This window comes from Myotis yumanensis, unplaced genomic scaffold (genome assembly GCF_028538775.1).
Source record: "Myotis yumanensis isolate MYYU_CA2020_CCGP unplaced genomic scaffold, mMyoYum1.0.hap1 SCAF_23, whole genome shotgun sequence".
NCBI classification, from domain to species: Eukaryota; Metazoa; Chordata; class Mammalia; order Chiroptera; family Vespertilionidae; genus Myotis; species Myotis yumanensis.
The window spans coordinates 8,982,329-8,995,323 of NW_027223774.1; the positions used below are offsets into that span (position 1 = coordinate 8,982,329).

The following is a 12,995-nucleotide window of genomic DNA, read 5'->3' on the forward strand; positions in this document are numbered from 1 at the left end:
AACTTATGATGTTCCTGGAACATTCAGAGATGCACATCACGAATATATGGTATGCACTTCCTCAGTGGAGGAAATGGTACATCTGTTTGGGAAATGGTACTTTACAGATGGAAATAGATAGCCCTGGCCGGATGGCTCTGTTGGTGGAAGCATCCTCCCTACAGCACATTGGTTGCAGGTTCAATTCCAAGTCAGGGCACATACCTCCTTTCCATACCAGCTCTGAGCAAGTATGGGAGGCAACCGATTTATGTTCCTCTCTCTCTCTCTCTCTCTCTCTCTCTCTCTCTCTCTCTCCAAGCCACACGGTACAGACAGAAATGCAGAAGAGGAAATTTCCCCATAAGCTGTGCCAGGTAAGATGGGCCTCAGGAACAGAGAAGGGGCCAGGCTGACTCACCTCAGAGCATAAAGCCCATCCTAAAGCAACCCACACGAAAGAACTGGGGGAAGGAAGCAACTATTTGCACATTCAAGAGGGGCCACAGAATTCATGCCAGAGAGAGAACTCTGTATGTGTATATGCATGTGTGTGTGCATGTGTGTGTGTGTGTGCTTGTGTGTGCACGCGCGCGCGTGCACAATTTAGAAATAAACTAATGAGGAAACTTTTGTGGAGGTGAGACTCACATGACATAAAATTTCTAATGCTAGCTTTGGGTGTGTGACCTTCGGAGCTGCTTATCACTACACTTCCCCCATCACTTTCTGTACTGCGGGCCTACTATGCGCCTTCCCCATACCTTCCTTGTCCAAGTAGGAATCTGATGTGGGGTTTTGAATATTAATGCCCCGATGCACCAAGCAAAACCCCCACAGGCCTGAGGAGTTATTTCATGGTTCTGTAGGATTACTGATGTTGCGTCTCTCTTCATGACTTTGTTGGCCATTTGTCCATCATCTTTGGAGAAATGTCTATTCAAGGTTTTAGCCATTTCTTCAATTGTGTTATTTGGGTTTCTTAGGTTGTCGTGTGTGAGTTTGTAATAGTTGCTGGATATTAACTCCTTAACAGATACACCTTCTCTCCCATCCTGTAGGTGGCCTCTGGAGTCTGGTGAGAGTGTCCTCTTGTGCTCAGGGTTTGAAGTTGGTACAGCCCCATTTGTCTCTGTTTGCTTCCCTTGTCTGTGCTTTCGATGTAAATATACAGGAAATCATTGCAAAACCCAATGTGCTGGGATTTCCCCTATGTTTCCCTCTGAGAGTTTACAGTGGTTGGTATTATATTTAGGTCCTTAATACATTTTTGCATAGAGGAAAGTGATTCTGTGATGGAAACCCAGAACTGCATGAGAGGAACAACTGTGGGGGTATTTTTCAAAAATAGTCATTGTTTTCCTGCAGTGTGTTCTCACAGTGGGGTCTAAAGACGCTGAACTCACAGAAAGAGAGGAGAACGGTGATGCAGGGGCTGGGAGTGGGGAAATGGAGAGATGTTGGTCAAGGGTAACTTTCAGCTAAAAGATGAACAATTCCTGGGGACGTACTGGACAGCATGGCAAGTACAATTAACAGGAATGTATTACATACCTGAAAGTTGTTATGGTTATACATCATTCGTGTTATAACCATAACAATGGTAATTATATGAGAGGATGGAAGTGTTGATGAACCTTATTGTGGTAATAACTTCACTATATAGGTGCATCAATTATGCACATTGCACACCTTAAACTTGCATGCATTCTGTATCAAAAAATATCTCAATTAATCTGGAAATAAAATAATTGTTTACATCCAAGTAATTATGAATGTTCTCTAAAGTTTATCAAATTTATAGCTGTCAGCTATATGACAATAATGATACGAAATGGTGAGAGAATAGGTGGATGTGTCTTAAATGTTGAAATTTTTTATTATTCAAGAGTAGATATAGTCCATCCTGTGTCGCTGAGGGATTGAGCATCAATCTATGAACCAAGAGGTCAGGATTCCACTCCTGGTCAGGACACATGCCTGGGTGACGGGCTTCATCCCCAGAAGGGGGCGTGGAGGAAACAGGAGATCAATGACTCTCTCATCATTGATATTTCTATCGCTCTATCTCCCTTCAAATTCATCTCAGAAATCAATAAAAATATTTTTAAAAATTGAAGAGATATAAATACCAATTGAAGAATAATTACAAGGAATACACAAAATCCCTTACTTGAAACAGTTTCAACAACAGCAACAACAAAAAGAGGAGATCCAGATATAACTGGACTCAAGAAACTCCCACAGACACTAAATAGTAAAATCAATGGTCACGTGATATCACAGACACGTTCTCATTTATGACTAAATGCTGGGATGTGTTATGACAATAATTCTGAGGTTGGCGTCTATGCACAGGGAGAGGAGCGCTGCTCCTAACTCTACTGTGAATCAGCACCTACAGCTGGGAGACCAGAAGCTCAGGTGGTGACCAGGTAACTCCTGGGCAAGGGGAGGATAAGGTGTCAACTTCAGTCCATCTCTGGGCCTGAGAATGGAGAGAGAGGAGCAGGGGGTGGGGGATGAGTAGGCAGAACCAACAGAGAGAAAGAAAGGGGGGGAGGGGAACAAGTCAAATGGGAGAAGCACAGGCAGAAACACAGGGGCCGTCAGTGGGTGTTTATTATTGTTTATCTGTATCTCATGATGTTTCGAGCCATTATACAGGTTGGAAGTCACAGAGAGACAAGGCCTCCAGGGTCCCGCCCATTCTCAGGGACAGCAAAGAATTTCAGATGCAAACCAACCCAACCTGAGCCCATATTCCCAGCCTCCCCACCTGCCCGGAATCACCCAGGACCTGGGACCAGACAAAGAGAGACCACGCCCACAGGCCCATCCCCCATACTGACACACACCAGCTAGGCCTGAACTGCTCACCCTGCCCTGCCTTGCGTTTCCCATGGGAACCCCAATCAAGGCCTTCGTTAGGCAGCCCTGCACCTGCATCTGCTTCCTGAGGAAATCTGGGGCTTCCCGGGTACAGCGGCCCCTCCTCTCAGGAGGTGAAAGGACTAAAAGTCTTCTCTCCATGGCATTGAGTCCCCTTGTCCTCACTCAGTCACTTCCACACTCTGAAACCCCAGGGGCACATTGCAGGCAGGTGAGTCAAGAGCTTCCGGGGATAAGGTGACATTGACATCCCAGGACGGTCCCTCTCGCCTGGTGTCCACACCTCAGACCCATCTTGAGAGGAAGGGAGGATCCATCAGGAGCTCTGCCTCCTGTTCCGGGGGCCTCCACACCTGCGGGGCCCACACAGGTGTCAGCTCAGAGACTCGGCCACTTTGGCTCTAACTCCAGGCAGAGCCAGACAGCTCGGCCCCACCTGGACCTCAGGGCCAATCCCTGACCTTCCCCGGGAGAGACAGGCCTGCTCACCTGGTGTAGTAGAGCCAGGTGAGGACGTAGGTGAGGAGGAAGCCAGCCCCCATGAGGGCCCCTCTGATCAGGGTGAGGACCAGGGGCCAGGAGCCCTGCTGCTCCTCGGTCACACATCTGCAGGAGTGCGGGCTGCCTGGGGACAGCGGGAGAAGGGTGACGTGTTGTCCAGGTGTCAGTCCACCCACAGCCCAACACCTGACCAGGCGGCCGCCCCCACACCTGTCCTGAAACTCACTCTGCACAGAGAGGCTGAAGGAGACGTGCTGGGAGCCCAGCGGGTGCTGAGCCCAGCAGGTGAACTCCCCTCCGTCTCCTGCCCCCACGTGGGGCAGCTCCAGGACTCCGGGTGCTGAGGGCTGGGGCACGTTCAGGGCTCTCCCCTCCTGGGACCAGCTCAGCGTGGCAGGGGGGTGGCTGTCAGCCTCGCAGACCAGGAGCAGGGACTGGCCCTCCATGACAGGCAGGGATGTGTGGTTGCTCAGGGTCTTCAGGGCTGGGAGAGGAACACAGAAGGTGACTCAAGAGCCAGGGACCCTGCTGGTCAGGCCGGGCTCCCAGGAAGAAGGGGCTGAGCTGAGGGTGGACAGGGGAGGAGTGGGCGGGCCCCTCAGGTGGAGATGCTTCAGGAATGGAGGCAGCCCGTCAGGTGAGAGTAGATGCACGGACACCGGCAATTCCAGTGGCAGAAGGCCCAGGAGCACCAAGCCCTTGATGGTGGTGGAGAGGAGGCGGAGGCAGGGAGCCTGGTGCCTCTAGGGCCTCGCTGAGGGCATCGGGCTGTGCCCTGGGCGCCCAGAGAGCAGCAGCGCGAGCTGTGCACAGGGAGGCAGAGGGTCAGGGCCGAGACTAGAAAGATCCTGCTGGGCCGCGTGGGTTCGGGACCACAGAGATGAGACTGGAGGCGGGAGGCTGAGGAGCAGGCTGAGGCCATGGGGGCCCCGGGTCCAGGAAAAGGCTGGATGGGCTCCGGGGCCCTGGGAAAGCAGAAGAGGGAAGTGATGTGATGAGTGAGGTTTCCTAGAGTTGCTGACAGGGTGTGACTGGTGAGAAAGGGAAGCATCTAGAGTGAGTCAGACCACACCGGGGTTAAGTGGGGTCGAGAGGCACCAGCAAGAGGTGCCTACTGAGTTCTGGACGGTGTCACTCAGTGGTTAGAGCGTTGGCCTGAGCACCAAAGGGTTGCAGGTTCAATTCCCAGGTGGGGTGTGTACAGGAGGCAACCAATTGATGTGTCTCTCACATCAATGTTTCTCTCTCTCTCTTTCTCCCCTCCCTCTCTCTCTCTCCCCTCCCTTCGACTTTCTCTAAAAATTAATGGAAAAAATATCCTCTGGTGATAATTTTTTAAAAAAAGAAAAAGAGGTGCCTACTTATGCAGATCGGTGGCTGGACTAAAGCTGTGGGCGGCATCAGGACTGGTCAGGATGGGACGGGGACCCCAGGGGGAGACCTGGGGAGGTGCGCATGCCCGGGAGAGTGGGGAATGGGAACATGGCAGCCTCCCGGAGACAATGACCGGATCAGAGATGAAGGAGGACAGGCAGACCCACCCCGAGGGGCTGCAGGGCCAGGGAGGAGGGTCTCACCTTCAGGCCCTGAGCTGGCAGAGGCCCCGCCCCCTCCCTCCCCAGAGAGGAGGGAATGGCTCCTACCTGTGCAGTTTCCCTGGGAAAGCCTGATGGTCAGCAGAGGAGCATCTGGGGAGGGAAAATGTGCTGACTCCAGGGGGGCATTTGCCCTTTGCCCCAGGGGCCCCTAAGCGGGAGGGCTGGGGTTTTACTTCAGCAAAATCCTCTGGGAAAGGAAACCCAGGACTGATCCTCCCTCTGCCCCGGGGGACCCAGCCCCCCAACCAACACTCACAGGAGACATTGAGCCGGATGGTTCTCTGCGTGGCCACCGAAGATCCTTGGAGTTTCACCTGACAGGTGAGGCTGGTGCCATGGTCCTGGGGTATCGGGGTGAAGGTGAGCACCGAGGAGCGGAGGGTCTGGGGCTCCAGCGAGTCCACAGCGGCTCCCGCCCAGGAGAAGGTGAGAGGTCGTCCCCCTTCGCAGGCCCCTGGCAGGCTGCAGGCCAGCTGTGTGGGGCGGCCGGACTCCAGAGGCTCCCATACACGGATGTGGGGTTTCTCTGTCAGGGCTGCAGGGGAGAAAGGCAGTTGCCTGAGCTCCAGGGGTGGGGACTCAGAGCGGGACCCTGAGAGAGGCCCTGCTTCAGGCTGAGCTCACCCTGTGTCCCTTCCCACCACCCAGGGCCCACGGCCTGGACAGGGAGTGTCCAGTGTCCTGTTCCTGCTCTAAGACGGGGTCCCCTGTTCCTGGTTTTTCTCCAGGGCCCCTACTGTACCTGTCACCTGCAAATCCAGCATCTTCTCTTTGTAATTATATTTCACAGAATCTCCTCTCTCCATTCGGAAGAAGTAGAGTCCTCTGTCACTCTCCCTGGCGTCTCTGATGTCCAGGGAACAGTTGTTGGTCGTGGGGTCCGCGAGGAGGAAGCGGCCTTTGGTCTCTCTCTTCACTGTTTTATTCCGGTTGCTCGAGGCCACAGGAGCAGCATAGTCTGTGTTGTCCCAGTCCCGGTACCAGTAGGTGTAGAGTTCACTAGAGGAAGACCACGAACTCCACCGGTAGGAGAAGGAGCAGGGCACGTGGACACACAGACCCTCCTGCACTGTCACCGATTCCTGTACTCGGAGCTCATAGCCTGGCTGCTGCTGCTGCAGGGACTCTGGGGGAGGTGGACTGAGGCTCAGATGCAGCCCACGCCCCTCCCCCACCTGCCCTGCCCCCCTCCCTCAGTCACTCACCCCCCCACAGCAGGGACAGCAGCAGCAGGGGCACCATGTCAGCCTCTGGCAGGGCAGAGTGGGTCCGGGTCCCTGTGTCAGGGAGCGAAGTGCCCAGCTCTGGGGTGGGGCATAGGACACCCCAACAGGAAGCCTTGGGGGAGAGACTGTGGCCAGGCTGGAAGGGGAACTTGGCCTCCACAGGAGTTAGGGGGTGGTGCCTGAGAAATCTTTCTGTCTCCCCTCCCACGCCCAACCCCCTCCCCATGACGCTGCAGGCAAATGTCCTGAGGCCCTGGGAGGCTGAGTGGCTTGTCCAGAAAGTGACTCCCTTACAGAGGATGTGTAAGTGGGGAGGGAGGTCACCCTGCGGCCAGCACACTCAGAGCTGGTCCTGTTATAATGTACCCCGCAAATCACAGAAGGACGCCTCAAGAAGTCGAATTACAGAGTCACATTTATTGCAATCCGGGACTACGAGGGGGCATTTCGCTTTCCCAAATCTTGAAGTGATAAGATGGCCGCAACACCAGATTTATATGGGCAAAAATCACAAAGGTATTGATTACATCCCAGGGTTTGGAATGAGGACCCCGGTTTGCACAAAGCAGTAACAGAAGTGAGATTAATTATAGTTTCGGGTCTTGGGACCACTGAGTTGACAGGAACACATTATCTGGAACCCTCAGGTCTTGGGATAATTGTGCTGTTCTAATTCCCGGGTACAGAGGAAATTGCTTTCTAAAACCAGTAAGATCACAATCAATGGGATATTCACTTTAAAATCAATAAGGCGTTCAATCGAATGGGATGATTTATATAATTCAGAAAATCAAAATAACTTTTCAATTGTTAAGCCAAAGAGCAGGGTTAGAGTTAAACTACAGTTTCTACCTGAGATGATTGCTACCGTACTTCACTCCAGGCGAAATAGTAGAACATTCTGGAAAAGGATAATTCAATATTTTTTTAGACCAAGTGGGACCAAAAGAGAGAGGAATTTAGACCCAAGTCCAGTGGAGGGAGGAACCCAGGGGCAGAGCTGAGTGGTAAAGGCCTTGGCTCTGAGCTCTTCTTGGGGACGTGGGACGCACCTGGGTTGGCTCGAGGGTCTGAGTGTCTGAGGGACGGGGAGGCCCACAAGCCCCATCGGAAACGGACGCCCCATTTGGCGGGACCTCAGCACAGCAGCAGCGCTGCCGCCTGAAAGTTCATGAAAATCCACCTTCCTGGCCCCTCATCGCTGGGTCCCTGTTCAGAGCCCCACCCAGGCTGATGGGAAGGGATCCCTTTCTGCTCCATCTGTGTCCCAGCCCGGGCATCACAAACCCGGACATTCCATTCCCGCTGCTGGAGCACATAGTGGGGCTTCTGTGTGCTTCGCTGCCCTTGACTGATGGGATCTCAAGGGAGGAACCAGTGAGCGCGCGGGGGGGGGCAGGGGATGTCAAAGGCCTTCAGGGTAACCTCACAGTCAGCTAGGGATGCAGGAGGCTCCCCTGGCGGGATAGGGGGTGAGCTCAGCAAGCCCCACACCTAACGCAGCAGCACCGGGTCCGAGTCCAGCAAGGCAAGAGCAATAAGTAAAAGCTATGGAAATTCAAAAGAAAACCAAGCTGACTTTCTCCATCAAGGATTGTGTCTATTTAGGAAAATCCACAGGTACATACAGATGCACTTGTAGGGGCTTGAGAAGAGAGTCAGCAAGGTTTCTAGAGACAAAATCACATTGCAAAACTCAAATGCATCCCTATAGCACAGTGACCAACGAAAAACAGGATGATATAAAAGATGTCATGGTCACATCAAAACTTACTATGTTTCTGGAATATTCAGAGATGCACATCACAAATATATGGTACGCACTTCCTCAGTGGAGGAAATGGTACATCTGTTTGGGAGGACTTTACAGGTGGAAATAGATAGCCCTGGCCGATGGATCTGTTGGTGGAAGCATCCTCCCTACAGCACATTGGTTGCAGGTTCAATTCCAGGTCAGGGCACATACCTCGTTTCCATACCAGCTCGGAGCATTATGGGAGGCAACCAATTTATGTTTCTCTCTCTCACACATCTCTCTCTCTCTCTCTCTTTCTCTCTCTCTCTCTCTCTCTCTCTCTCTCTCTCTCTCTCTCTCTCCTCTTCTACCCCCGTCCCCTTCCAAGCCACAAGGTACAGACTGAAATGCAGGAATGATTCTCCCTCCCAGGAACCTGTAGGAGGAACCAACCCTGTCCACACCTTGATCTTACCCCATGAGGCTCAGTTTGGATTCCTGAACCCCCGGAAGGGTAACAGAGCACATTCGTGTTGGCTTAAGCCACCAAGTTTCAATGGAAGCCCTGGGGCGACTCGAGGGCCTGATCCATACGTACCACACCCTTGGAGGTGCTTTGTGAATATTAACTCTTCTAGAGCTCAGGACGACCCTAGGAAGTAGGTGCTGTTCCCATTTTATCACAGAGGAAACAGGCACAGAGAGGCTAAGCCAGCTGCCCCAGGTCACACAGCCAGCTGGGGGCCAGGATTCCACCGGGTCTGTCCCCGCCCAGACCAGACGGGCAGGGAGGCCTCTCTGTACTGCAGAGGTCTTGGGTTTGGGCTCCTGTCTGCCCTCCCCACCGGGATGTGAGCTCTGAGAGCGGGACTTCCTCTGACCCACCGAGGCATTTAAAGAACCTGCGGCCGGAGCTGGTGTGGCTCAGTGGATAGTGTCGACCTGCAGACTGAAGGGTCCCTGGTTCGATTAGGGTCAAGGGCACATGCCCAGTTGCGGGCTTGATCCCCAGTAGGGGGCGTGCAGGAGGCCACTGATCAACGATTCTCATCATCTATGTTTCTAGTCTCTCTCCCTCTCATTTCTGCTCTGAAATCAATGAAAATATTTTTTTAAAAAAAGGAACCTGCGGAATGAAGAAGGGATGAATGGATCCCAGGGTGACCACATCCCTTTGACCGAGTCCTCCTGCCGCGCTTTGCCCGAGGGCTATGTTCGTGGGTCAGGACTTCTAGTCCCGGTAAACGGGGGCAACCAGGAAATCACCGCCTGGAACAGAGAGGATCCGGCAGAACCCGTTCACGGCGGAGCACGGGCGCCACCAGGCGGCGGAGTGTAAGACAGCGCGGCCCGGAGACCCCAAATGTTTGCTTAGGACAAAGGGAGTTGCTATCCAGTGTGCGAAGCCCGAGTGGGGATGGGCGGGGGGGGGGGGGGGGGGGGGGGGGGGGGGGGGGAATGGGGAGCTCGGGGGGGCCCTGGACCGTGGCTTCCAAACTTTTCTGATGCACAGTCAGAAATCATTTCACATCAACATAGTTTCACGAAATACCACCCTATCCTGCATTTTTTTTTATTCTATTCTATTCCTATTTTTAAGCGCTGGTCAAAACCCTATTAGTCAGTGGTTCTCAACCTTCCTAATGCCGAGACCCTTTAATACAGTTCCTCATGTTGTGGTGACCCCCAATTTCATTGTTACAAATTGAACATAATGAAAGCATAGTGATTAATCACAAAAACAATGTGTAATTATATATGTGTTTTCCGATGGTCTTAGGCAAACCCTGTGAAAGGGTCGTTCGACCCCCAAAGGGGTCTCGACCCACAGGTTGGGAAACGCTGCTGTAAGTGGACTGTAACGGGTGCCCATCTGAGCCATTTTTTAGCTCACAAAGAGTATGATGGAGAAAGCTTTAGCCCCCAGGCCCGGTCCCCTCCAAAGCCCAGGTGCCTTCTCTCCACAACTGCAGCCTCTCGGGTCCAGCGTAGCCATCCCTGACTTCCAGATGAGGAACCTGAGCTCAGAGAGGCCAAGACACCTGCTCAAGGCCACACAGCTTGGACCTGCAGTGCCCGCTTCTGCCTCATCCTGGAGGAGAAAAACCACTCAATGCTTCTAATCTCAGGGTTACCCAGTAAAGTTTAATTAAGTCCTTCATTTTTGCCAAGATTGAGCTTTACTGGCCTGGAATGTACAATGCAAATGACTGGCATGCAGAGCTCAGGCTAAAAATGGCAAGCCTTCATATGTGACATGTGACTGAGGTGGAGATAGAGTCTGAAGAGCCCTAGCCGGTGTGGCTCAGTGGATAGAGCGTCGGCCTGCGAACTGAAAGGTCCCAGGTTCAATTCCGGTCAAGGGCACATGCTCGGGTTGTGGGCTCCATCCCCAGGTGGGGACTTGCAGGAGGCAGCCAATCCATGATTCTCTCTCATCATGGATGTTTCTATCTCTCCCTCTCTCTTCCTTCCTCTCTGAAATCAATAAAAGTATATTTTTTTAAGAAGCCTGGCCCTAATCGGTTTGGCTCAGTGGATAGAGCATCGGCCTGCGGACTAAAGGATCCCAGGTTCGATTCCGGTTAAGGGCATGTACCTTGGTTGCGGGCACATCCCCAGTAGGGGGTGTGCAGGAGGCAGCTGATCTATGTTTCTCTCTCATCAATGTTTCTAACTCTCTATTCCTCTCCCATCCTTTCTGTAAAAAATCAATAAAATATACTTTTTTAAAAAAGTTTGAAGAGTTTGTTTCTTTTTTTAAAAAAAAGTGTTTCTATTCTAGATTGTCCAAACTAGCCATCTCACTTAAATGTATGTGAAGGTGACAGCCCAAACATGGAAGTCATCTTCTGCGCAGCAGGTGGCAAGGACAGCCCAGGCCCAGGTCCAGGGGGATGCCGGAACCTGGAGAGGTACCACTGAAGACACTTGGCCCCGAGGGCCTTGGCTGCTGTGGGCAAACTTGAACTTGGGTCTTGAAATGTCCACCTGCTCCTGCCTGGTAGCAACACCAGTCACGGATGCTTCAAACTAAGCTTAAGCTCAAACTAAACTCAAGTCCCTGTCCTCCCAGCTACGTGTGTCCAGGGTGACCATCCACAGGAAGGCAGGGCTGTGGACAAAAACCCGGAGCCTATTTTTTAAAAAATCTTTATTCTGCTCAGGAGATGAAGGGTAATGAAAAACCAAGGGCTACCTAAAAGGAAGATGACCCTCACCATGAGAAACTGGTGCCCCTGTGCTTCCTGTGGGCGCCATAACATTACCGCAGACTTAAAAGTGGGTGTTAGTCCCTTAAAATGACAGTTACTCTCTCAGTTGGAGGCCAGAAACCCGAAATCAAGGTGTCAGCAGGGCCACTTCCTCTGGAGACTAGGACAGTGATGGCGAACCTATGACACGCGTGTCATCTCTGAACTCATTTTTTTGGTTGATTTTTCTTTGTTAAATGGCATTTAAATATATAAAATAAATATCAAAAATATAAGTCTTTGTTTTACTATGGTTGCAAAGATCAAAAAGTTTCTATATGTGACACGGCACCAGAGTTCAGTTAGGATTTTTCAAAATGCTGACACGCCGAGCTCAAAAGGTTCGCCATCACTGCTCTAGGGCAGGCATGTCAAACTCGCTGCCGGCGGGCCACATGCTTGCTTGAGGGGGCTCCTTCCTGGGCTCTTCTCATCCCTTCTCTGTCTCTTTTATTAAAAATATATATTTTATTGATTTTTTACAGAGAGGAAGGGAGAGAGATAGAGAGTTAGAAACATCGATCAGCTGCCTTCTGCACACCTCCCACTGGGGATGTGCCCGCAACCAAGGTACATGCCCTTGACCGGAATCGAACCTGGGACCTTTTAGTCCGCAGGCCAATGCTCTATCCACTGAGCCAAACCGGTTAGGGCTCTCTGTCTCCTCTAAGGACCCTTGTCATTGAATTTAGAGCTCCTCTCTGCCTTTTTCCAAATAGGGTCACATGCATAGATTCTGGGAGTTAGGCTTGTGGGCAGATCTTCTGAGGGGCCACCAACCCACGACAGACCCCAAAGGCTAAAGGATCAGGGGTGACCAAGAGTCACACTCATTTCCCCCAGTTCATGGGATTGCAAGTGTCAGCCAACAGCTAATTGGGGAGGAGCGATGGGAAGTAACTGCTGAATGGGCAGGGGTTTATTTCGGGGGGAAGGGTTGGAAACATTCTGGAATTAGATAGTGATGGTTGGTTGCACAATATTGCAAATGCACTCAATGCCCTGCATTGTTCACTTTAACAGTGGCTCTTCATCTGAAGCTAACAATAGCTTCCTTCTGTGTGAACTGCGATAATGCGTGCTAAGTGCTTAAAATAGGGCTTGGGACATGGTAAACCCTCAGTAGCTGTAGGGCAACATGTCCACCACGGTTGCCAGCCCATCTCCCACTTACCTCCCAACGTTGGGAGGTTTTAACCAGACAGGGGGGTTCTCCGCATGGGGCGCCCCACAACTCCGGTTGCAGCCGCCCCGCCCTCTGCGTTTTGGTGTCACCTTTTTCCGTGTGTGTGACAAGGACCGTGGGGGAGCCAGCACCTTTGGCAATCCTTTGTTTCGCCAAGTAATTAGTGGTCTGAATCTAAAAGGGGTGTTGTATCATTTTTTTAGAATATATTTTTAGCCCTGACCAGTTTGGCTCAGTGGATAGAGCGTCTGCCTGCAGACTGAAGGGTCCCAGATTCGATTCCGGTCAAGGGCATGTACCTTGGTTGCGGGCACATCCCCAGTGGCGGGTGTGCAGGAGGCGGCTGATCGATGTTTCTCTCTCATCGATGTTTCTAACTCTCTATCCCTCGCCTCTCAGTAAAAAAATCAATAAAAAATATATTTAAAAAATATATATATTTTTTTATTTCAGAGAGGGAGAGAGATAGAAACATCAATGAGAGAATCATGGATCAGCTGCCTCCTGCACACCCCCTACTGGGGATCCAGCCCACAACCCAGGCATGTGCCCTTGACCGGAATCGAACCCGGGACCTTTCAGTCCGCAGGCCAACGCTCTATCCACTGAGCCAAACTGGCTAGG

General features: G+C 51.9%; 1 protein-coding gene across 2 annotated transcripts; it reads right to left on the bottom strand.

Annotated features, from left to right (window-relative positions):
• Positions 1 to 1,850: 1,850 nt before the first annotated feature.
• On the bottom strand, positions 1,851 to 6,228 carry LOC138999614 (sialic acid-binding Ig-like lectin 14). 2 transcript variants are annotated; one of them, XM_070401785.1, is made up of 7 exons: positions 6,176 to 6,228; positions 5,713 to 6,096; positions 5,227 to 5,505; positions 5,016 to 5,060; positions 3,599 to 3,856; positions 3,361 to 3,496; positions 1,851 to 2,467 (listed from the first exon to the last, which is right to left on the bottom strand). In XM_070401785.1, exons 1-7 carry the CDS (start codon positions 6,210 to 6,212, stop codon positions 2,371 to 2,373), a joined length of 1,236 nt encoding a protein of 411 aa, XP_070257886.1. In that variant the 5' UTR covers positions 6,213 to 6,228; the 3' UTR covers positions 1,851 to 2,370. The 2 variants fall into 2 exon arrangements, with proteins under 2 accessions (XP_070257886.1, XP_070257887.1); XM_070401786.1 differs by lacking the exon at positions 1,851 to 2,467 and adding an exon at positions 2,584 to 3,224.
• Between the last annotated feature and the right edge of the window lie 6,767 nt (positions 6,229 to 12,995).